Source organism: Pipistrellus hanaki (assembly GCF_964339955.1).
Source record: "Pipistrellus hanaki genome assembly, chromosome: 4".
Lineage (NCBI taxonomy): Eukaryota > Metazoa > Chordata > Mammalia > Chiroptera > Vespertilionidae > Pipistrellus > Pipistrellus hanaki.
In genome coordinates, this window is record NC_140506.1 from 78,678,303 (window position 1) to 78,704,195 (window position 25,893).

The following is a 25,893-nucleotide window of genomic DNA, read 5'->3' on the forward strand; positions in this document are numbered from 1 at the left end:
TGCTGTGCTATATACTGGGGATCGAAAGGATAGAGGTGGGACAGGTGTGGACTTTGCTTTCACAGACAGAGCTCATTTCCTAAGGGTGTGACAGATAAATGGAGTGGGGGGGACCTTGTACTTGCAGATGGCGGTGAGTGTTACCAATGAAAGGAGTAGGGCGTGTAGCAGAGTACCTGGAAAGGGTACTGGCCAGCTTTTTGAGGCTGGAAGGTCTGGGAAAAACCTCTTAGAAGAATTAAGCTGGGCCATGGAAAGCTGCCAGAAGCAGGGTGAGAAAGGGTTGGCACACACACACAATCCTGTGAGTGCCTCCTGGAATTTGTCACCAGAAGAACTTCCCTCGCTTTCACCCAGTCAAAATGAATGACAAAGACTTCAACCTGGACAGGAATTGGGAGGTCTTGGAGGAGGAGCTCACACACCCATGATGGTTTCAAAAGCCCTACGGGAAGAACTCTGGTTATAACAGCACCGCGCCAGCAACTTCCTCTTCCCCTCTATTCAAGAACCACTTCTCCTTTGGTTTCCCAGGACTTGAATATGGCTTGCTATAGCTAAGCATGCTGGATTGCAATCTACTACATGCCTTACCCTTAAAATCCTTTTTTGCTGAGGGAATATCTGGCTGACTTTTTGTTGGCAGTCAACACAACTCCGATGGAAAAAAAAGTAGGAAAGGCATTCCAGGCAGAGGGAACAGCAAGTGCTAAAGCCCAGAGGCTCTGGCTTGGTGTGTTTTGGGAACAGAAAAGTGGTCCCTATGGAGTAGAGTAGAAAGTGCTAATGAAACCAGTGAAGCAGAACCACCAAAAGAAATGGGGGAAAATTTTTTTTTTAAGATTTGAGACTTGATCATATTTGATATATACATTTTAAAATATCCAAGTAGTTGTTACCATAGGAAAAACTGGGCTTTTGACTCTTTTTTTCTCTCAATGGTTTAGAATTTTCTTTGTGACCTACACTTGCTTGGATTTGAGGTTGGGGGGGCATGGATATCATTTTCATGATGTTGTTTCTAAACCTTGGCTGCCCAGTAGAATCCCCTGTGGAAGTCTTAAAAAATACTGATGCCTGGGCCCACTCAGAGAGATTCTGATGTGAGTGGTCTGGGGTGCAGCCTAGGCATAGTGAAGATAAAATTGAGACCCACCTTTAAGATCCTGATCTGGATATGAGCTGCTGTGGAATATTTGCAATGTAAAAGGTACCAGCTTTCATAGGCTCTTGTAGGCTCTTGGTAGTGACAAGTCTGAATTTTACTCTGAGGAGAATGGAAAGCCATTGATGGGTTTAAAGTAGGATGGCAACATGATCTGATTTTTATTTTAAGAAAATCACTCTGGCTGCAGTGTGGCAAATTTTCTTAGGGTAGATTCCCAGAGGTGGAATTAGTGGGGGAAAGGGTATTAACAATTTTAAGTCTTTGGATACACGCTGTTAAATTGCTTTCCAGGAAGTTGTGCCAAATGACACCTATCTTTGTTGTCCTTACACCATCTCTTTGCCAACACTGAGTGTTTTTAATGATTTCTGTGGGAGAAGTACAAAAAAGCAATTGATAAATTGTATATGATAAATAAGAAGCAATTGTTTGAGCAACCTGCCAGTGACTTTTTCCCCCCCTCCTTCATTGGTCAAATATTATCCAAATAACCATGTGTTTCACAGAAATTGTAGATCTGATATTTAGCTGTCATTTATTGAATGCTTGTTGAACTTTACGGGCAATACGTCTATTAATCCTTAAGAGATTGACAGTACTGTTATCATCTCCATTTTACAGATGAAAAACTGGGGCACTGTGAGAGGTGGGAGATTGCTGACACTTTCTCAGTGTTTAAGTGAAGGGCTTGGAATTTGAACCCAGAGTCCTTCCTCAAATTACTCTGCTGTTTTATAATTTGGAAAGGTTAGAAGACTCCTGGAATTTTTCTCAGGGGTCTAAGGTTCTAGTTATTCTGCTTCAAATCATTTTAGAACATGGGTAATTGACATAATTTGTACACTGTATCATTACTGCAATCAACTATTTAAGGAAGTATATACAAGCTTTATCGGCCACATCAGCTATTTACTCATGGGTCTGCGAGTCCCAAAGAGGAGGGAAGCATCTACTCAGCTGGTGCATAAAAAGTAAAGGATCTGAGGAAAATAGGTCCAAGGACATTTGGAATTTAAAATTAAGAAAAGGCTTTGGGAGAGGGGGACATTGTAGTCAGAATGCAAGACAGCCTTGCAGGGTGGTGGAGAGAGGGCAAAACTAAATATTTCAGTCATTTCTTATAATAAACCTATCTTTCTGAGCCTTACTTCCAGAGTTCTTTTGAGGACAGGGATTAAGTCTTGACCACTGTCCATGTTCCCAACTATTTGGTTAACAGATGCTCAGTGAATTTGGCTGAATGTTGAATGAAAGAATAAATCATGACTAGACTGTACACTTAAACCATACTTGAGAATAATATATTCCTTATTGCTTATGTAATGAAACATTAACCACAAACATACAAAACCCAAATACCTTGTGACAGGAATAAGAGTCTCCCAGAGAGGACCGTACTAATGAGGAAACCCTAATCTTGGGACGATTCAGGAGGGACTTTTTCTCCTCATAGAAGAACCAGGAAGAGGAAATAACAAATCAGGAAGAAAGGATACCTCTGGTAGGACCTTTTTTTTTTTTTTTTTTTTTACAACTAATAGGACCTTCTTCATATCCTCCCCTTAGCAAGAAGGAAGTGGGCAAATGTGGAGGTTGTAGGGCAAATTTTAGGATGGAGTGTGTACCTGTGGAACATATCCCTCTTGGGTGTATTATTACATTTTTTTTTTTTTTTACACATGTGGATGACTATGTTTGGGTCTGACCTAGTGGAAATTTCTGCATTGAGTCAGATATCAGCTCTAGTTCAGAGCAGCAGTTTCTTTCCCTCTGAATGGGGAGATGGGTGTGGGGAGAGAGGGCTCATTTGAAAATCTAACTTTCCATCCTTTAGAATTGGTAGAATCATAGTTTAGTGAGGGGTTAGGGGGATAAGCAAATTGAAATGTGGAGACACCAACATCTCATAATCTTCAAGTACTTTTGGTAATAATTTTAAATCACACAAAGACTTTTTCTTGCAGCATAAAACCATAGGTTAAGATCCTCTGGACAGATAAGGTTAAGACCCTTTGACTATTTATTCTTCCAAAGGTAACTCCCCAGTTACCTGTTTGATGTGAATCTTAAAAAAAAAAAAAAATTATATATTAGTGTTTATTCCAATACTGCAGGCAGTATGGGAGAGCAGCAGGTCATCCACAAAAATCTGCCCTGCAGCACCCCCTAAGCCAGCTGCTTATATAGGGAATGACAAAAATTACATGGGGAAGTAAGGATGGACATGAATCTTATCCACCTTTACTCTCTGAATCTGCAACCACAGGGTGCATTAGGTGCTTTAGTAAAGAAAGTCTTTTGGGGAGACTGTGGGAGGGTCTGGGGAGGGAGAGTTTAGCCAAACTCTTTCTGGTGGCGAAGGTGGGCAAAGTGATTCCCAAGCACAGTTCATGTTGTGAGGACAGGGGCTGGTGGTTGCTCCCCTTTCCCCCTCCATTTAGATTAGTGCCTACCAATGTGAAGAAATGGTCAAGGTGTCAGGTGGGGGTTGGCTAGGTGGATATCCACGCCCTTTCTTTTTTTATTATTTTCACTCTTCACCAGACAGGGTGGGTGGGGAAGGTGAGCGCGCGCGCTGTCACTCCAGGTCTTAGATTGGATTCTTGTTTACCGCTCACAGTCCGGCTCTCGAGGGTCAGGTGCCTTCTGGGGCGAGCTGGGAGGGTGTGCGTGCAGGGGGGGTGGCAGACATCCCCTCTCCCAGGAGCCCGAGCAGCGGGCCCAGGGACCTTGGCGTGGTTCGCGGGGAGTGAAGGGGCGTGTCCCGAGCGCGGGAGGGTGGCCCTCTAGCCCCGCCCCGGGCCCCGCCCCGCTCCCCAGGCCCCGCCCCCGCGCCCTGGCTGGGCGGGCGCCGGCCCCGCCTCCCGCTCCCAGCATGCCGTGCGGCAGCGGCGGGCGGAGTCGGGAGGCGGGGAAGCTGTGTCTGTGTGAGCGTGAGGAGCTGCCGCCACCGCCTCCTCCTCGCCGTCCTCCTCCTCTCGGGTCCCGGCGTCGCGGGCCGCGCGCGGGCCTGGAAGAGACGTCGCCTCCCCTTCCTCCGCCTCCCGCTCACCGCGCCGCTCCCTCCTCCTCCTCCTCCTGCGCTGTGGGCTCAGGCGGAACCCGGAACGGCCGCCTGCCTCCCCCGCCCTCCGCCGCCTCCTCTTCCCCGGCTTCCTCCTCCTCCCTGGCCGGAGCGGAGTCTCGGCAGCGATCAGTTCGGGCGGCGACTGGCGCTTCTTCGGGCGGCGGCGCCTGGCCATGTCGTGTCGGGGAAGGTAATGAGCCGCAGAGCCCCAGGGTCTCGGCTGAGCAGCGGCGGCGGCACCAGGTACCCGCGGAGCTGGAATGACTGGCAACCCAGGTAGGTGAGCGCCGCGCCGCCCGCCGCCGCCGCGACCCCTGGGCCCGCCTCGGGCGCCGAGGCCTGAGGCTGCCGGGCCGGGAGGCGCGGCCTAGGCCCTCCACCCCCCCGGGAGCCGGGCGCGGCTTCCTGGGTCCCCCTCCCGCCCCGGCTCGGCTCCGGGAGGAAGGCCGCGGGGAGGCCAGGCCTCCATGCCTCTCCTCTCCCCGGGCTGGAGCCCAGACCCTGCGCGCCCGGCGGAGGCACCGGCCTAGGAGTTGGGTGTCAAGGGGCCTGGTAGTGGGGACACATTTTTAGTTACCATCTTCTTCCCCCCAGTTTTGGGATTAGAGTTGGAGGACCCTGAGAGTCCATGACCCTCTCTCTGTAATTCCTACTTCCTTGGTCCCTCGCCCTCTCGGCGCCCATAGGAAAGACCTGCTTAATTGTGATCTCTTCGGTGACAACCTCTCCCCCCACCCCCCCCTTCCACGTGTTAATAATTTAAGAAACACCACCCAACTCAACGAGGCTTTCGTCTGACTTCAGGCAGGGAGGGTAGTTGTGGGGCATGAGACGAGGCTGGGAGTGCGCTAATAACGAGGGCCCACCAATTCTGGTCCTGGGAAATGAAGTTTTGGTGGAGAGCAATCCACACCTGACTCACCCAGAGGAGGAGAGGATTTCCTCATGTGCGGAGGGTTTGCTCGCAAACCGCTTTGGGGCCTAGTCGATATTGAATATATTAAACAGGAGCATCAGCTTAAATGTGGCGTCTTTCTGATTAATCTGATTAATGGGCAGTTGTGCTTAATTTAGTTAATTTAGGACCGATTGGTTTTTTACATCTCTTATTGAATAAGTGCTTGTGATATTCAGAGACTAGTACTTAGAATTTAACCCGGTGCCTAGAATTTCCTCAAGTGTATGCAATATTTAAGGATTAGTTGATTCATGGAGCTTTCCTATTTTGAAGCACACTTACATTATGATTGTCCAGGAACTGGCCAAATACATGTAAGATACCCGGGTTATTATTGGGATAACTTTTGCTTCCTGATGTTAATTCCAACAGTGTTTGGAAAGAACTGAGTAAGATGTTAGTGTATAACATTTTAAGACTTGATAGAAAAATGAAAATCTTTTGGCTAATAGGTGGTATGCATCCTATCCCACTTAATATGCCTTACCAAATTGGGTGTCTGTTGAGAACTGATGAATATAACTAGATGACTTTAAAAGTCCATTTCTGAATCTGGAATTGAGATGCTACGTAGTTTAAAAAAAAAAAAAAAGAAAGAAAAGTATAGTCAGGGAAGGTTTGTGAGTGCTTTAAATAAAATCAGTTGACTAGCTTAAGTATTTTTATCTGTAGTTAACATTCTTAGTTGTTTTATACTTTCACTGAAATGTGTGATTTTTTTAAAAATATATTTTATTGATTTTGTACAGAGAGGAAGGGAGAGAGATAGAGAGCTAGAAACATGGACGAGAGAGAGAGTCATCGACCAGTTGCCTCTTGCACACCCCCTACTGGGGATGTGCCCGCAACCAAGGTACATGCCCTTGACCGGAATCGAACCCGGGACCTTTCAGTCCCCAAGCCGACGCTTTATTCACTGAGCCAAACCGGTCTCGGCTGTGATTTTTTTTTTTTGCATCTAAGGAATTAGATGATAAAATTGGATGCTTGAGAGCTCTTTGACAATGGATTTTTCATTATTTTTCAATATTGTGATCAGGATATATAAAATAATGTAATATCCCTTTAGAGGACTATATAAAATGCCCTTGTCAAAGAGTCCTAGAGCTTTTGGAAAAGAAAAAATTGTAGCTTGTAATTCTAAATAAATGACCAGCATTGCAGCCACCTGCTGGGGTCAGCTGACTTTTATTTGACCAATATGAAGCAGAATAGCTTATACAGTTATGAACTATGTACATGGATTATTAATATTATCCACATTTTCTTTTATTTCCTGGATGTGTGGATTAGGGTGGGCGGGGCAAGGCAATGTATGCTTGCTTTCAAGCTATGCTCTATAATAAATTCTCAGAACTTATGCCCAGGTGGACAGATACTATGAGATATGCTTGATTACACAGAGTAACAGTTAGTTAGATGTTGGAAACACTTGACATTTTATGTAGAGCAGGGAACAGAGAACTATGGACAGTACACTAGCTTTATTTGCATGGTCACCTCAGATGTTTGCCGGGTCATAAATTTTCATAAGTTAACTTTGAGGTTGTTCTGCCCACACTTTACTTAAGGAAAGGTGACAGTCTACAGTTCACTGACAGAATGGAGCTTGATCCTCCATGGGGTTTTATTTTTTAAGTAAATATATTTTATTTTTTTATTTATTGATTTTAGAGGCAGAGAGAAAGACATCAATTTATCAATTTGTTGTTCCACTTATTTAAGCATTCATTGGTTGCTTCTTGTATGTGCCCTCCCTGGAGTTCGAACCCACAACCTTGGTATATCAGGATGACACTCTCACCAACTGAGCTACTGGGCCAGGGCTTATTTTTCTAAACATCTTCAAATGCAAGCAGATTCCTGTGGTTCATCTGAGTCACTTTGGTTTTTTAAAAGATTCTTTGCCTTTCTGTACCATTCCTTCTTTGCTTCATTTGGTTCTATTACCCTAGATACAGGCTTTTGTCAGTTAGTCTGGAAACCGACTGTTGAGTCAATCATGGTCACACAGCTACTTCACACATATTGACAGGAAGTGTTCCAGATGGCTGAAGAGACTAGTGTCATAGGGGATCAGAGCAAGCTCACCTTTGCTTGAAGCATACCGTCAGCAAAAAGCATGTATCTAGCACTATAGTCTTCCTTTCCATTCATTGCACTCTCAAGAGTGATTAGGCAAATACTTGTTTTTTCAATCATAGCTGCTAGCCAAAGCTTTCCATTCACTTTATTTAGGGAAGTAATCTAGTACCAATTAAGATAGAGATCAGAGTTTTTGTTTTTAAAATTAAATGTATAATTAGTTATTGTACATTTTAATATTCTAAATGACATGATTATTTTGACATTGAAGTCAAATATAGATTAGTCCAACAGGAGGAAGCATGCAGGTCAATGGAAAATGTATTTTATTTCTATACTTGGAAATCTTAGGGCTTGATTCGTTTAACAGATAGATATTAGGTGCCTTACAGTGCCCAGACTTAAGATCTTTCATAATTCTAAAAGGATGTAACTGTATATTAAAAATATCTTCAATTTTTGGTAAAACCTAGAAAGATTAAAGTTCTCAAAAGTACAAATACTTTTATTCTCCATTGTCACAGACCAAAAGACAAGGAAGAATCTGTGAAGATAGAAAAGCCAGAAACCAGTATATCTGACATTGTGAGAAGTTGGATTTTTGAAGTCAGAGCTGTCTATTCAGCCTTTTATGAGACTGTACTGTCTAATATCCATAGAGACATAATATAATAAACTATATAAGGGAAAAAGTTATGTATTTTATAACTATATAGTTTTAATATAATTTAATGATTGCCAATTTTGTACCACAGGTTTCCAAGCACACTAAGATTTTTCAGATAATTGTGTATGAGTGTTTAATTTTGGGGGGAAATATATTTTTTTCATTATAAAATAAAATATATTCCTTATTAACTAATTGGCAATTATATGTTTAAATTGAAGCTTAGTATGTTAGGATAGCAGATAAGAAAGGAGTTTGTAAAAGGTAAAGCATTATATGGATATTAATTGTGATAATTATTGATATAATTATTTCTATATGTGATTAACAGATTTTAAAACCTGGAGTGAGTGGGGGGATAGGGAAGCAGTGGGGCCATGAAATTGATCTCTACTACCCTGTTTCCCCGAAAATAAGACAGTGTCTTATATTAATTTTTTCTCCCAAAGTTGTGCTAGGTCTTATTTTCAGGGGATATCTTATCTTTCCATGCGCTAGGTCTTATTTTTGGAAGATGCCTTATTTTCGGGGAAACAGTATTTTGACAGTAAATGGTCTGTGTGTGTATTGAGGGGGTAGGAATCTTTAGATCACAGAGTTCTTGGTGCCCCCACCGTCTCCCCCCTGCCGACAGCTGAGGTATCTCTCCAGGTTGCTGTCTGTGGTGGGGCCCCGCTAGCCCTTTCACCCCTCCGCCCCTCCTGCTAGTCTCTGTGCAGTCTCCACCTTTGGTCCTTGGGTATGAGGGTTCTCCTGTGAGTTTTCTGTTGATTATTCAGGAAGGAAGCCTTTCCATATTTCAGTTGTAATTCCAACTTGTTGCTGAGAGCATGTCTGTGCAGCATCCACCTCCTCAGCCGCCATTTTTAATCTCTGGTGGGGGGGTGGAATCTTATACACACACACACACACACACACACACACACACGAACGAAAATAAGGAGATGGAAAAATCTAAGTTGTCCTTCCTAACACATTTCTAGTTTAGGATGGTGTGTTTGTGAGGAGTGATACAAATCCTATCTAATAAAAGAATAATATGCAAATTGACTGTACCTCTGCCACACCACAAGCCACGCCCGTTAGCCAATCAATAGCATGCAAATTAACCCAACCAAGATGGCTGTGGCCACAGAGAGTGCAGGAGGCTTGGCTCTACTCAAGCCTACAAAGTTTCAGTTATAGAAGATAAATAAATCCCAGATCCAGGGCCTCAGCTTAGGTCACTGGGGGTGTGTGGCCAGTCTGCAAACCACCACAGGCCCCTCACCCAGGCCATGCCACGCCCTGATCCAGGACACCCTTCAGTGCAAATCAGCCGGCCCCCACCAATGCACCAGGCCTCTATCCTATCTAATCAAAGAATAATATGCAAATTGACCATCACTCTAACACACAAAATGGCTGCTTCCATGTGGACACAAGATGGCCAGCAGGGGAGGACAGTTGGGCGGAACCAGGTCTGCAAGGAAGGGCAGTTGTGGGTGATCAGACCAGCAGGGGAGGGCAGTTGGGAGGGACCAGGCCTGCAAGGGAGGGCAGTTGGGGGCAGTCAAGCCTGCAGGGGAGGGCAGTTAGGGGTGACCAGGCCGGCAGAGGAGGGAAGTTGGAGGTGACCAGGCCTGTAGGGAAGGGCAGTTGGGGGGTGGGGGGACTTAGGCCTGCAGGGGAGAGCAGTTAGGGGTGACCAGGCTGGCAGGGGAGTGGTTAGGGGGTGATTAGGCTAGCAGGCAGAAGTGGTTAGGGGCAATAAGAAGGCAGGCAGGTGAGCAGTTGGGATCCAGCAGTCCTGGATTGTGAGAGGGATGTCAGACTGCCCATTTAGGCCTGATCCTACCTGTACATCCTCGAGGGGTTCCAGATTGGAGAGGGTGCAAGTTGGGCTGAGGGACACACCCCACCCTGTGCACAAATTTCATGCACTGGGCCTCTAGTAAAAGATAAAGCTCAAGAGTTGGTTTGACCGAAACCGGTTTGGCTCAGTGGTAGAGCGTCGGTCTGCGGACTGAAAGGTCCCAGGTTCGATTCCGGTCAAGGGCATGTACGTTGGTTGCGAGCACATCCCCGGTGGGGGGTGTGCAAGAGGCAGCTGGTCGATGTTTCTCTCTCATCGACGTTTCTAGCTCTCTATCTCTCCTTTCCTCTCTGTAAAAAATGAATAAAATATATTAAAAAAGAAATAAGTTGGTTTGGAGCTGGATTGTAGGCCTTTGAATTGTAGTTTATTTGGGATGACTTTAGGAAACCATTGACATTCTACTGGCGGGAAAGTGGTGTAATTTAGGAAGATTAAAATTAATGGGAGGTTGCTCTGACACTGAAGTAGAAGTAATTAGAACAGTCTGGACAAGACATTGCTTAAGGACCTCAATATTCTGTTTATAATTCATGATTTTAATTCAGACAAAATTATTCAACCCAATATATGGGAATTTCCAGTCTTGTTATCTGGATTTGATTTGAGGATGGTCTCTAAAGTGGTACTTTTTGTAGAAAAGTCATTGAATATTATCTTACAATTTATCACCAACTTAATGATGTCTGTAAAATTGGTTTTAGGTGATGGATCTGCCAATGAAACCTTTTCAGGCATTTGTGTTCTAAAACACAGAGGGAACTCCTCTGCTTGGCCAATTTTATTCCTGTGAGCTACAGGTTCCTTTACCTTTCCTCATCCTCTACATACCTACTCTTATTAGCTCTTGTTTTTTAATACTCTCAGCAATATAACCCTTAACACTCCTACCCTGCTACCTCTGCCCCAAGTGATCCCTCTCATTTCTGATCTTGGACAGATCTATAATGAAAGCTAACTGTTTATCACTTCAATGATTGATCTCATGTTCTCCAGTTTAAGTCTCTAAGGGCTGAGCCAGAGCCAATTCTCCCCAGCTTCTGTGTCTTCTTACCTAAAGCACTCCTCAAGCTCATTTCTACTGTAGGGCCTTTGCATGTGCTGTTCTTGCTTCATGCTACTGCACAGTTTGCTCTTGGTATACTTGACCCTGCGGTACTCTCCTGCTCTCTCAGCCTAAATGTCATCCCTCAGTGAGAAGAATCAGCTTTCTCTAACATTTCCCTGGGTACTCTTCCCCATGTGCATGCGTCTTGTATAATCATTTCACCTCTGTATTCTTTCTTCTCTATTGTAGTGCATCAAGTAGTTTACACTCTATTTTGTGTTTCTGTTTTCTTAAGTAAATACATGAAAATGGAATTTTGCAAGTTTTTTCTGTAGAGTTTATAACACTTACTGTAGGAGGCATTTTGAAAGGAACTGTTTTTGTATAGCAGCACAGTTAGCCAGGGACAGCAACTTAAGCTGATTGAACAGGTTCAAAGGAACAATGTTCTAGTTGACTGAGGTGGCTAGATCTTTTACAGAAGAAAGAATATGGTTGTTTAAGATTTATACGTTTTATCCATCTTGGAAAAATACCTTGCTCTCATATTTAAAGTTCTTTTACACATTATCTTATCCTGTATCTATTGAATCTTTAAGCTAATCATTTAAAACTTAAGTGCTGAGTTGAGCTTTCTGGCTTTCCACCAGAATGATTTGAGGAAACAAAACTTGCTAGTTGTATGCCTGCTGATCGGGGAATGACTGAAATCCAAAATTTCCAGATTCAACAGATTTCTAAACAGTAAACTACTTCTTTTATATTAATCTTTATATTCTTTAAAAAAAGGAAATTGTAGTCCTATTAGAAATTATTGCTTTGGAGGTTATGGTTGTTATTCATATTATTATGATAGTATGTCTAGAACCTCATGTTTAGTTGAAAACATTTCACAGGCTTTTTTATTATTTTAAAATATTTTTTTTTTTCCAGAGGGGTTTCTGGTATCAGAATTGTATTTTTTTTTTTTTTTTTTTTTTTGTATGGAACTTTCTAAGTTATGCTTTTTCTTTGTTTATATATAAGAGAGGCACTACTTTTTCCCTTTACCTTACCCTTTTTATCGTAATAAAGAACCAAAATTATTAATGGCTCTGCAGTGGCTTGAGGTAATTGTATACTAATGTATGTCTACAGATTTTTTAAAATTGTTAAACTAAATATTTACTACATCTTTATTTACATTATTTACTTTTACTATATCCAATATGTTAATGCCTTTTCTGTTGATTAGTGAAAAGGCTCCACTAGTACATACATATTGGATTTTATAACAACATAGCTTAGTTTTTTTCCTTCATACTTGATAGTATTGGCAACATTTTATTTTATTTTTTACTGAAATTTAAATTTTTCCTCTTTATTTATTCATTGAAAATGTGTCCTCTTTAGCATTTTAATTTTCTGATTTAAAAAAAGTTGTGTTATGTGCGTTTGAAATTTTAACTTTCATCTTGAAATATTTAGTTCTTTGAAGCAATCCAGGACTCCTACTATTCATCCTCTTCAGGGTCTCCTTGGTTTATATTCCTGATAATATGAACCCTGGAATGTCTTGTCTGAAATGTAACACTTTTCTTTACTTCCAGATTCTTTGTTTTGATTCTAACCCTGGAAATTCAGATTCATTGCCCTGATGGCAGATTCTATAATAGTGTGCCGCTTAAAAAAATATATTTTCTTCCAATTTCTAAATTCTAGCTGGTCTGATAATCAAATTAACAGAAAAAGAATAACAGGAGAAAATCAAATTTCAATATGTGCTCCTGGAGAATTCACATAAGCATGAAAATTCAAAGATAGTTTGGCAAATTGGGTGTTATATGTCTTTTTGGACAAAGGAGAAGGGGATGGTTAGTGATGGGATTTTAAAGGAAGAAGGCAATTTATAGGTAGTTGAGAAAGAGCTGAACATACTGCAGGTAAATTCTTGCTTCAGTGGGACTGGGGGTATCTAGCTAACCAGGCCCCTGCTTGATGCCAACTATCTACCATACTTAACTCAAATTAAGCTAAGGTTTCTTTCCTGGAGTAAGTTTTTCTATCTGAATCTTTTGGTCAGGAAAGTGGGAGGGTCTTTTATTTCCTAATAACCAGTTTAAAATCAGTATCCCAAAAGGCAGGACTTTGGTCCCCTCACTGGCTTCTTGAGATTTACCAGAATTTAGATAGAAAATCCTATTAATTTCAGGAAAGATATAAAACTTTATCTTTATAGAATTGGACTGTTTTCTGATTAGATGATTAAAAAGATCCTCTCTCATCGGGACCGGTTTGGCTCGGTGGATAGAGCGTCGGCCTGGGGACTGAAAGGTACCGGGTTCGATTCCGGTCAAGGGCATGTACCTTGGTTGCGGGTACATCCCCAGTAGGGGGTGTGCAAGAGGCAGCTGATCGATGATTTTCTCACATCGATGTTTCTAACTCTCTATCCCTCTCTCTTCCTCTCTGTGAAAAATCAATAAAAATATATTTAAAAAAATAAAATAAAAAATAAAAAGATCCAAAGATTATCAGTATCACATAATATGGCACAATTGAATTAATATATATTTAATTGGAAAGAGAACACATCCTGGATTTTTTTCCCCTAACACTGGTTGTTTTCCTTGCCTGTCCTTATATTCTTTGGATAAATGTGGAGAAAAATAAAAATGTAGCAGGTTTCCCAGCAGCAGGGCTATAAAACTTGAGATTTAGTGTTTATTTATTAGTTGGGTTTAAAGGAATTCGAAGACACAGTTTGTATTGTTTTTGAAGGGTTTGAGTTAGAATTCTGTTAAAAGTTATTCTATCATTATTTGAAATATTGATAGCATTTTAATATGTGATATCTTGTCCCTTTTTGGAAAATATTAAAATTAAAAATTAATTTAGGCTTGCTTTTGAGATAATCAATGGACACAGACAGTAGGGGAGTGAGGGCATCCAATGGAGGGTGGGAGGGGTTGGGGAGAGGTCAATGGGGTTGGGGGATTGGGTAGAGGAGACTTATGTAATACTTTAAATAATAAAGAATGTTCCGAAACCAGTTTGGCTTGATGGATAGAGCGTCAGCCTATGGACTGAAGAGTCCCAGGTTCAAGGGCATGTACCTTGGTTGCGGGCACATCCCCAATAGGGGGTGTGCAGGAGGCAGCTGATCGATGTTTCTCTCTCATTGGTGTTTCTAACTCTCTATCCCTCTCTCTTCCTCTCTGTAAGAAACAATAAAATATATTTAAAAAAATAAAGAATTTGAATTTAAAAAATCCAATATTCTAAAAAATTTAAATAATAATCTAGGCTTAATTAATGTGAAGGATTATCAGTTGATGACTATAAGACAAAGCTTTGTAAAAGAAGCCTTTTATTTAAAGTGGCCTATCTTGTATAGTTAATATAATTCTAACATTCCCTGTGTTCTTATTGTAATCTTATTAAGGATATAAAAAGTACACCAATAGTGCTGTTCTCCCCACTCTTTTAGTCCATTTAAAAATTTTCTGCTTGTTTTCTTAGAATTGCATTGGAGAAGACAGAAACAGGGTGTTTTAGATTCCTCTTTAATGTATACTTATTTTTAAGATTGTGTGCATTTTAATATAGATCCTTCACAAATATTTACCTTAAGATGTCATGAAAATAGCAGTGGGCTAAGAGTGGGAATACAAAGGTCTTTTGTACTGGCATTGCCAGCTGTCCCTCTGAGGAAATCACTCTTGCCTTCCTAAGGAGTAGGGTTAGAGCTGGTTAAAGAGAAGTTGGGGACATTATTTTCAAAACCTTTAAAGTGCCACACAGATGCTATTTATAGTGTTATGTCTAAACCAAATGTTGGAACTTTTTATCTCTTCCTCAAAAAGTTTTAGAATTATCTACACATGTACACACTCTCTAGTTCACATTTCATCTTTCTCTTCTAGAGTGATTGTGTGTGTAGTAACTTATAAAAATTTCATAAAGGGCTTGGCCGGAGTGGCTCAGTGGTTGAGCATTGACCTATGAACCAGGTGAAGAGCACATGCCCGGGTTGCAGGCTCATCCCCAGTGTGAGGCATGCAGGAAGCAGCTGATCCATGATTCTCTCTCATCATAAACGTTTCTATCTCTCTCCATCTGCCTTTCTAAAATCTATACAAATAATTTTAAAAAGATTTCATAAAGGGTATTTATGTCGAGTATATATTAGTGAAAGCTCATAATTGTTAAGTTTTGTTAAGTATGGCATATGACATTTGTAACATTGTTCATATTCATACTTAAAAAATAGGTTGGTGCAGATGCAGTTAATTGCTCTCCAGTATATTAGTGGTGTTCTTTCTACATTTTCTACTGTGCTCTCAGTAGGCTAAAACCTGTTTCAAGTGGCCAATGAGGAATTTGACTATAGATTAACATCATTCTTTTCTTTTTCTTCTTCTGTACTTTTTAATTTACATGTTAAGAACTTGATACCCATTGAAATTGTAGCCTAGGAAACAATCTTTGTGAGTACATATTGGAGGGCAGGTACAAAGGAAATTAAATAGAGAAAGGGTAGGTTAAAAGGTAGTTTGTACCTTTCCTAACTTTTTTATATCATTGGAATTTGAAAACTAATTCTTTTTTTAAAATATATTTTATTGATTTTTTACAGAGAGGAAGGGAGAGAGATAGAAACATCGATGAGAGAGAGTCATCGATCAGCTGCGTCTTGCACACCCCCTACTGGGGATATGCCCGCAACCAAGGTACATGCCCTTGACCGGAATCGAAACCCGGGACCCTTCAGTCCCCAAGCCGACGCTTTATCCATTGAGCCAAACCGGTTTCGGCTGAAAACTAATTCTTATAAGAATGCCACTTGAATGCTACGTTGCTTTCCCCAGTCCCAGTCTAGTATGTGTGTAGGAAGATATACCCATGGGATCATGGAAAAGGTATACTCTGCCAATGCAATAATTTGAAGTACCTACTTAAAAAAGCCCCACATGTATTCTCTAAACAAATAGGAATCAACTTCATATTATTATAAGAGTGTATATATATATATATATATATATATATATATATATATATATGTATGTATGTATTAAGCTATCATGAGATTTTGGTACTTTTTAATTTTAATCCTCCCCGAGGATATTTTTTCCATTGATTTATATATAGAGGGTGAGACAGGGGGGAAGAGAGACACATCTATTGGTTGCCTCCTGCATGTGCTCTGACTGGGGCCAGGATCAAACCTGCAACCCAGGTAAGTGCCCTTGCCTGAGACTCGAACCATCATGCCTTCAGTGTGAGGGTCGATGCTCTAACCAGCCAGCAACACTGGCCAGAGTGAGATTTTGAGCATTGTTTCTTGGCTCTTGTTTGCTGCTTACTTGTATATTTTAAATCAAGTCTTTTATATTTTATAAAAGTATTTCCTTTAAAGTTAGGTTTATTGAGGTACAATTTATATGCTGTGTAGTTCTTTGAGTTTTAACAGATGTATATAGTATTGCCCTGGCCAGTTTGGTTCAGTGAATAGAACATCAGCCTGCAGACTGAAGGGTCCCGGGTTTGATTCCAGTCAATGGCACATGCCTGGGTTGCAGGCTTGATCCCCAGTAGGGGCAGCCAATCAATGATTCTCTCTCATCATTGATGTTTCTATCTCTCCCTCTCCCTTCCTCTCTGAAATCAATAAAAATAAATATATTTTTAAAAAGATATAAAATATTGTAACCATGACCACTACAATCAAGCTATAGCAGCAATTTTCAACTGGTGTGTCACAATTTTTAAAACATGCGATACCTGATTAGTCAGGGGCCCTGACCTCTCTTCCCTTAGACCAGTGGTTCTCAACCTTTCTAATGCCTCGACCCTTTAATACAGTTCCTCATGTTGTGGTGAACCCCAACCATAAAATTATTTTTGTTGCTACTTCATAACTGTAATTTTGCTACCCACAGGTTGAGAACCGCTATTAGGGTTTCCTAAGACCATCGGAAAACACAGATTATTTACATTACAATTCATAACAGTAGCAAAATTACAGTTATGAAGTAGCAACGAAAACAATTTTATGGTTGGGGGTCACCACAACATAAGGAACTGTATTAAAGGGTCACGGCATTAGAAAGGTTGAGAACCACTGCCTTAAATTGTTAAAAAAAAAAAAAAAAAAAAAAAAAAATGGCCCAATACTACAATAGACTTTTAATGTGAATGAATAAAAATTATGTCTTTTGGGGTATTTTTTTGTCAGATTGACAAAAATATTTTTTGGTGTATTGCAGAAATTTAGTAATTAGCATATGTGTGCTATAAAAGTTTGAAAATCACTGAGTTATAGAATATTTCCATGATCCCCCAAAATTTCCTTGTGCCTCTTTGTAGTCGACGTCTACTCCCAGCCATAACCAATGATCTTTTCCCCCCTATAATTTAACTTTTCAAGAGTATCATCATAAAGTTCTTTAAATTGTGGCAAAATGAATATAAAATTTGCTATTTTATAATTTAGTGTTCTTGAATACATTTATGATGTGCAACTATCACCACTATCTAGTTTCAGAACTTTCCATCACTCTAAATGGGAAACTTGTACCCATTAAACAATCACTGCATTTTCCCTTCTTCCCAGCCCCTAGCAAATATAAACCTCCTTTCTCTATGGATTTGCCTGTTGCACATATTTCATATAAAAGGAATCATACAATATATAGCCTCTTGTGTCTGGCCTCTTGCTTAGCATAATCTTTTCAAGGTTCATCCATATTGTAGCAGGTATCAGTACTTTATTCCTTTTTATGGTCGAACTAGGGGCTCAGTGCACAAATTCATGCACCTAGAAAGGAACTGTGGGCTACGAGGCTGCAGTAGGCAAGAGGCGGGTCTTGGCCCATCCTCCGTGCCCCCACCTAGCCTCTCCTGCCACAGTCCCCAGTCCCCTATCTGCCCACAGCCCTGCTCCCACCACCAGTGCAGGCCCTGCTTGCACTGCTGACAGCATGGAGCGATTGAGGCTGATACCAGGAGCAGGTGCAAGTGAGGCTGATATAAGGAGCGGGTACCAGCAGCAGCTGCTGCACCGATGCCCTCAGGAGTAGAGGGAGGTGGAGAAGCCCTCAGGGAAGATCAGAGCCAGCAGCTGCTGCTTGCACCCGCTTTTGGTGCTGAGCGATTGAGACTGGTGCCAAGCACTGGCAAGTGGGTGCAAGCAGCGACTCCAGCACTGGCTGTGGGTACAAGTGGGGCCAGAGCTCTTAGTGGGTGGGTGTGAGTGAGGACGGCACTGGCAGCTGTTGTGAATGCCGGGCAGGACTGCAGCATGGGGCAGGACTGCAGCATGCGGCAGCAAAGAATTCTCAGCAACCACCAGAGGCTACCTCCAATGACAGCAACCGGTACCCTTCCTTGGTCTGGTGCCCCCACTAACCTGCTCCAGCATCCGCTATAGTCAGTGCCTGCCATGTTCCACACACGCCCACTGGTGGTCAGCGCAAGTCATAGTGACAGGTTGTTCAGGTGTTCCGCCATTCAGTCTATTTGCATATTAGCTTTTTATTATATAGGATAATATTCCATTGCATAGATATACCACTTTTGTTCACCCATTCATCCTTTTTTTTAAAAAATAAATCTTTTTTCAGATTATTACAATTGGTCCTCCCCCCCTTTGCATAGCTCTCCTCCACCTGTTCCCACCCCACCCTCTGCCCTGTAACCCCCCTCTGCCTCCACTGTCCTCATCCATAGGTGTACAATTTTGTCCATTCTCTTCCTACACTCCTCACACCCCTTTTCCCTTACCACCCCCCTGAGAATTGTCAGTCCACTCCCTTTCTATGCCCCTGATTCTATTATATTCACCAGTTTGTTCTGTTCATATTTTTTATTCACTTGATTTTTAGATTCACTTGTTGATAGATATATATTTGTTGTTCATAATTTTTATATTTACCTTTTTCTTCTTCTTCCTCTTCTTAAAGAATACCTTTCAGCATTTCATATAATACTGGTTTGGTGGTGATGAACTCCTTTAGCTTTTTCTTATCTGTGATGCTCTTTATCTGACCTTCAATTCTGAATGATAGCTTTCCAAGATTAGTGGATTGGTAGAGGAGACTGAGCAAACTTTTGCACATGTGTCAAACACAAGGCCCGCGGGCCAAATCCAGCCCGCCAGGCCTTGCAATGTGGCCCGAACCGCGCTGTCATCACTGCACTCCGCTGTCAGTTTATGACATTGTCAGTTTATGACTGTTCAGTAAACCATTCGGCCCGCGATTTAGGCTGGATTTTAGATTTTGGCCCCTTCTCTGATTGAGTTCGACACCCCTATTTTAAAGGCTCCTGAAATAATAGGACCAGAGAGGTGGGAAGAAATAAGAGTATAACATCCCATAAGCCAAAGAAAGGGAAGAATCCAGTTACTTTAAATTATCATGATCTCAGCATATAGGTATCTTGTAAGAATGTTTCAAAATGGTTTTTATTCTCCCCACCGCAATACTCTCTGCAAGGCACCTTTGTGCAGGCCACAACCTGCTCAACCCTGTTCAGCAGCACCGTGAAAGCTGCGGAGAGGATGAGTAAGATAATGCCTGGATTATATCTTGGATTTGGAGGCCATAGATGGTTTTGCCAAAAGTGATGGAGGAGCTAGTAGAGGTGAAGTAATGGGAGTGGAGTGTAGAGACAACTCACAGTTTGACTGCAGAGAGGGAAGGCAGATTGTTGGTGGAGGGACATGTGGGATTGATGAATTTTTTATGGTGTTTAAAAATTTGTTTTGTTAATCTTCACTGGAGGAGTGAGGATATTTTTCCCATTGATTTTTTAAAATATATTTTATTTTATTTTATTTTATTTTATTATTTTTATTTTATATTATTTTTTACAGAGAGGAAGGCAGAGGGATAGAGTTAGAAACATCAATGAGAGAGAAACATTGATCAGCTGCCTCCTGCACACCCCCTACTGGGGATGTGCCCACAACCAAGGTACATCCTCTTTTTTTTTCTTTTTTTTTCTTTTTTTTAAATATATTTTATTGATTTTTTACAGAGAGGAAGGGAGAGAGAGAAATAGGGAGCTAGAAACATCGATGAGAGAGAAACATCGACCAGCTGCCTCTTGCACGCCCCCTACCGGGGATGTGCCCGCAACCAATGTACATGCCCTTGACTGGAATGGAACCTGGGACCTTTCAGTCCGTAGACCGACTCTCTACCACTGAGCCAAACCGGCTTTGGCCAAGGTACATACTCTTGACCGGAATCGAACCTTGGACCCTTCAGTTCGCAGGCTGAAGCTCTATCCACTGAGCCAAACCAGCTGGGGCTGAGTTTTTTTTGTTGTTGTTGTTTTGTGTGTGTGTGTGTGTGTGTGTGTGTGTGTGTGTGTTTAAGAGAGTGGAAAGGGGGCGTGGGGTAAAGGAAAGAGAGAAATATCAGTGGGAGAGAGACACACTGATTAGTTGCCTCCCTCATGTGCCCTGACTCGGGGTGGGGATGGAACCTGCAACACTGGTATGTGCCCTTGACCAGGATTGAACCCACAACCTTCCAGTATGCTGGCTAGGGCTGTTTTTGTGTTTTTAAAGAAGAGACATTGGAAAGTTATATATTTAAGGAGAGGATTCAGTTTGGTGGGAAACTTAAGAGATGGAAGTAGATGAAGTTATAATCAAGGCCTCTAGAATTGGGTGCAGGTGAGAGTTTGCGCGTGTGAGTGTTTGAGACAGAATGTGTGGAGGCAGTTACAGTATTTTGGAATCTGAAGAGAATGGGGAAGTTCTAGATGCATGTAGCAAATAAGAGATGAACATTGAAGTATTATACCTGGAAATGTGATTACTGATGGATAATGGACAATTGATAATTGGGTTTATCCATGGTTGGATTTTACCAGATTGGTGTTAAGAAAATATTAAAGGAGGTTTAGGGGATTGGCAAGAGTGTTATTGAAATGATAGACTAGCTGAAACTGGTTTGGCTCAGTGGACAGAGCGTCCGCCTGTGGACTGAAAGGTCGCGAGTTCGATTCCGGTCAAGGGCATGTACCTTGGTTGTGGACACATTCCCAGTAGGGGGTGTGCAAGAGGCAGCTGATGGATGTTTCTCATTCTCTATCCCTCTCTCTTCCTCTCTGTAAAAAATCAATAAAATATATTAAAAAGAAATGATAGACTAGCCCTATCTGGTTTGGCTCAAGTGGATAGAGCATATGGATCAAAGGGTCCCAGGTTCGATTCTGGTCAAGGGTACATGCTTGGGTTGTGGGCTCGATCCCCAGTAGGGAGTGTGCATGAGGCAGCCAATCAATGATTCTTTCTCATCATTGATGTTTCAATCTCTCCCTCTCCCTTTCTGAAACCAATAAAAACATGAGAAAAAAAAATGATAGACCATGAAATCTACCCTGGTTAAAAATGAATGAAAAAGGAATAAAGTACATAGACTGGGAAAAAGTGGAGTCACTGGAATTAAAGTTACTAAAAAAAAAAATTTAGAGTGGTATTGAGAAAGACGTGAGTAGACAGTTGTCTAAAGCAAATCATTGGAGCATTGAGCAAGGTGAACTGAAAAGAATGGGTGGGATTTTTTTTTTTAATTGATTGATTGGCTGATTGATTTTTTAGAGAGAGGGAGGTCGATGTCAGAGAGCAACATTGGCTGCCAACTGTCTGTGCCCCATGAATATGCAACCTAGGCTTGTGCCCTGACCAGGAATCAAACCTACAACCTTTCAGTGCATAGCATGATGGTCCAATTAACTGAGTCACTGACCATGGTGGGTGTATGGCATTTTAGAGATCATAAGTGAAAGTTCCTACTTTTTGGTAGGAACTGTTTTGGTGGTGTGCTGACAGTGGAACACAGATTACAGATAGTTGAAAAATAAATGAAGGCAAGGAAGATAAAATTTTCTCAAGTGGTTTGTCTATGAAGAGTCTAGAGACAAAGTAAAGACTAGAGAGTTCTTATTTTATGCTGATTAGAGGCCCAGTGCATGAAATTCGTGCACTGGGGTGGGGGCGGGGGGGTTATCTCCTCAGCCCAGCCTGGACCCTCTCCAATCCTGGACCCCTTGGGGGATGTCCAACTGCCTGAGATTGGTCAGAAACTGGCGTGGGACATCTCTTACATAGTCCGGAACCTCTGGCTCTTAACTGCTCACCTGTCTGATCGCCCCTAATTGCCCCTCCCCCCTCCTCCCCTCCCCCGCCAGCATGATTACCCCTAACTGCCTCTGCCTGCCAGCTTGATTGCTCCCAACTGCCCCCTCATTGGCCTGGTCTCCCCCAACTGCTTCCTCCCAGCCTGCATGGTTGCCCCACACAGCCTGCTGGTCAGTTATTTGGTCGTCCTTCTCTAAACACCCCCCACCAGCCTGGTCGCCCCATGCAGCCTGCTGTTCGGTTGTTACTGTGAGGGCGTTGTTACTGTGAGGGCATTGTGACCAATTTGCATGTTACCCTTTTATTAGTATAGATGACGTGTTCAAAAAAAGGGGCGGGGGGGGGGGAGACCCCAGGCATACTTGAGAAGATAGGGCAAATGTCTGATCCAGAGGGTTGCTGTACATACGAGGTGTACCTGTTCCATTTTGTAAGGGTTATAGAAAGGCTGAGTGTGCAGATGTAGGTGAATTTGTGGATGTCTTGGAAAGAAGTTGGCAGCAGTCTCAGAGTGTTGAAGAATTCTAAAGTTAGACCTGAGTTTGAGTTCTTCCTCTTGCCATTTACAAGCTGTGCACCTTTAGGTCAGTAATGGAATAATAGTTACCTCATCTGTAAGATGGTAACTGATAGGATTATGTTAAGGGTTATAGTAAATGTATGTAAACTGCTTGGTAAGTTGCCTACCAGACATGTAGGAGCTCAAAATTATTAGCTCTAATTGAGAATGCTATAGAATGGTTTGTTCACCAGGGGTTTTCTAATAAAGCAGGGATCTGTAAGGTCATCCACTGACAGTGCTGGGAAAAGGAGGAAGATACAAAAGTTTGAAAACTGTTTTGGAAAGGTGAGACCCCCCCCCCCGGGTAGGAAAATGTGCATAGCATTGAAGACACAGTCGTCAGAACTACATGGCAGTGGTGTGTTCACCAACCTTTTCACTGAAGACAATTGTGGACTCAAAGCAAAGGTTAAGATCCAGTGTAGTAACCTCCTAGAGTTAACTTGCTTTGTTTCTCCCTCTGGTTACTTTGATAAGAGGTCTGCCATTAAGAGGGTGTATGAGATTCCTTGGAAGGGAAGTAAAATACAGCAGGTCCTTGAATAATGTTTTGGTATAATGTCCATAAGATACCAAAGGATCTTATCTTTTATATCAATTAGGTAATATTGATTTTGTTATATGTCATTTCACTTAAAGTTGCAGAACCTATTGACAGTGTTAAATGAGGACTTCCTGCACTGAAAGTCAGTTCTTTATGTTTGCTAAAGATATTATTAAAAGACAAAATTTAGTCTTTTAAATTATGGATTAAAATACATTCAGTGGTTTTAAATATAGGTGCAGAGTTAGAGGGAGCATGATCCATAAGACTGCCTTTATTTCTGACACCAGTTGCGAGTTGGGAGGACCCCAAGACTATTCTTAGGTAGGGTAATTCACCAGAACTTGAAGAACTCATTGAAATGTTATACTCACGGTTTACATGTTTTTACAGCTAAAGGATATAGGTGCATAGGACAGTATAGGGAAGTTGTAAATGTGGAGCATCCAGTTGTTTCCACATGCATTACAATAAGCATGGATTATTTACCCCTGCTTTGGGTGTCCAGAATTTTTATTGGGGCTCCATGATTGACTGTCCACATGGCTGAATTTAGTCTTCAGCCCTTCTGGAGATTGAGATGATTCATGTGACTGAAATCCCTTACCATAAAGTGACATTTTCTGGTGTGGCCCTAAACTCTGGTGAACAGTAACACTCTTATTAGGTATGACGTTCCAAGAGTTAGAGATTACCTTCCAGGTAAAGGCTAGACCTCTCTTTGGGAAAGGTAAAAAGTCTTACAAGTTTACAATAAATGTATTTTTGTATTTTGAGTCCACAGTGGCTTAATTGAGAGTTTGAATAATACTTAAAAATTGGTAACAAAGATCCTATTTATAGATAGTACTTAATACTTAAGGAGCTAAGGAAATTTTATCAAGAATTTATATAAACTTAATATTTTTAAATATTGTAAAACTGATGCTTCATTTACAAGTTTGGCATGATGGTTCAATTCTGTTTCATTAAATTTGAACTTAACTATTTTCTCCTATGAGAAGAGTTTCATATAATGAAATCCCTGAGCCTTCCAAATGAAATTTTTAGCCCTAGACTCATTTTAGAATAGTGTTTTTAATGTGAAAGTGATGTTCACAAGGCCCAAGGTTATGCATAGTTTCACCTTTTTTCTTATTCCTTATGAGAGCATGTCTGAATCCAGGTGAGTAAGAGACATCACAGGGATAACCTTGAATTTATTTCTAAAAAAGGTAAATCATTTTCAAGTGATATTAACTGTTAGTATGAAAAACTTGGCATATTCTACAACTGCTTTGTGACAGTGACACTATCTTTGAGTACCATTACTTTAGCAGGGATGGGTTCGGAACCTTTTCTCTGACAAGGTCCATTTGGATATTTATAACATCATTTACTTAATATAAATTTATCTTGCTATGAAAAAAAGCTTCTACATTTATTGAATTTTAGGACACGCCTGTGGTTGCTGTGGCAGGGCCAGACCAAATGATTTCGTGGACCTTATATGGCCCGTGAGCTGCACCTTCCCCATCCCGCTTCAGAAAACAAATGCATTCCCACCTCATTGGCTTTAGTACAGTCTTATTTCCTGGTTGATACCCATTACAAATTAGATCTCACCATGAGAGCAAAATCCCTTAATAAGCCTACTTAAAAAAAACGTGAAGCAATATGATGCTTATTCCCCTGGTACCACCAGGTGTGGTGTTTGCATCAAGTCATTTCAGGGTGCTTTATGGAAATACTTCCTGATAGGGAATTCCCTGGCTTCATACTTGCAGAATGGTTCTTTTTTCTTTTCTTTTTCTGTTATTCTTTATAATGCTTATAAGAACTAGACCACAAGACCACATTTATCCAGGAGATACTATCCTGTAATACATGGTGGATTGTTGATTTGAGGTCTAAGGATTTGGGTCATTCAAAAATGAATGACTCCTCAGATTTGTTACATTTTCTATATACTGAGAATAGACCACTAAAATGAGTGATAAATATTTGCATGTGATTTGTATGTTATAAGGAACATTTAAATTTTTCTGTATATTAAACTTTTTGGGATTGCTCGCTTAAGCCTCTATCCTCTGAGGCACAGAGTGGCTTTCCATTTCAATTTTTTGCTTCAACATATGAAACCTAGAGGGCCATAGTTTGACTAAAAGCACCTAATCCATGAGTGATATTTGCTTCATGTGTGAACAACAAATGTTTTAACCCACTGCCTTCACTAATATTGTAACTACTGTCTTACAGATTGACTTGATGCAAAACATCACAAAGGCTCCATATTATACAGTATGCGATTTTTGAGGTATGAGCTTTAGAAACTTACCTCTCGTGTGGCATGTACATCAGGCTTTAACTTCAGTTTAATCATTTTGGGGAAATTTATGCATTTCTTTTTTTTCTCTCTATAATATTTTTAGAGTATTAAAGGGGCTATGGAGGTATTTTTGGATCCTTGCTCTAGGGTTCTTAGTCTCAAAAGATGCATTTTCTTTTATCACTATATTGAGATACTAATTCTAGCAGATGATAGCTTTTCAGCTCTTATAACTAGCTTAACATTTATGCTTGCCTCTTTGAGTTCAAATCTGCATTTCCTATTTTGTGCCTCCTTTGATTGCCTCATTTTAAATGTTCATTTCTGTTCTTCAACAGTTTTCTGTTTATTGGACTGGGATACTCTTGTTGGTGATTATAATCTGATACTGACTTTTTTTTTTTTTTTTTTTTTTTTAGACCTAAGCAGTCTAGAAATTATAAAATAGAGATCTTGTGTAAATTCTGATCCATTTGTGCTTTTGTGTTCAGAAT

At 41.2% G+C, this 25,893-nt stretch overlaps 1 protein-coding gene across 2 annotated transcripts in view; it reads left to right on the forward strand.

The window, feature by feature from the left end:
- The first annotated feature begins 4,064 nt into the window (after positions 1–4,064).
- SMG1 (SMG1 nonsense mediated mRNA decay associated PI3K related kinase) overlaps positions 4,065–25,893 on the forward strand; it is a 101,126-nt gene continuing 79,297 nt past the window's right edge. The window contains exons 1-2 of one of the 2 annotated variants that reach the window (XM_084880755.1): positions 4,065–4,511; positions 25,330–25,387. In XM_084880755.1, coding sequence (XP_084736881.1) covers positions 25,374–25,387 — 14 coding nt within the window. In that variant the 5' untranslated portion in view covers positions 4,065–4,511; positions 25,330–25,373. The remainder of the gene's footprint in view (positions 4,512–25,329; positions 25,388–25,893) is intronic. The other variant, XM_084880754.1, reaches the window with a different exon arrangement.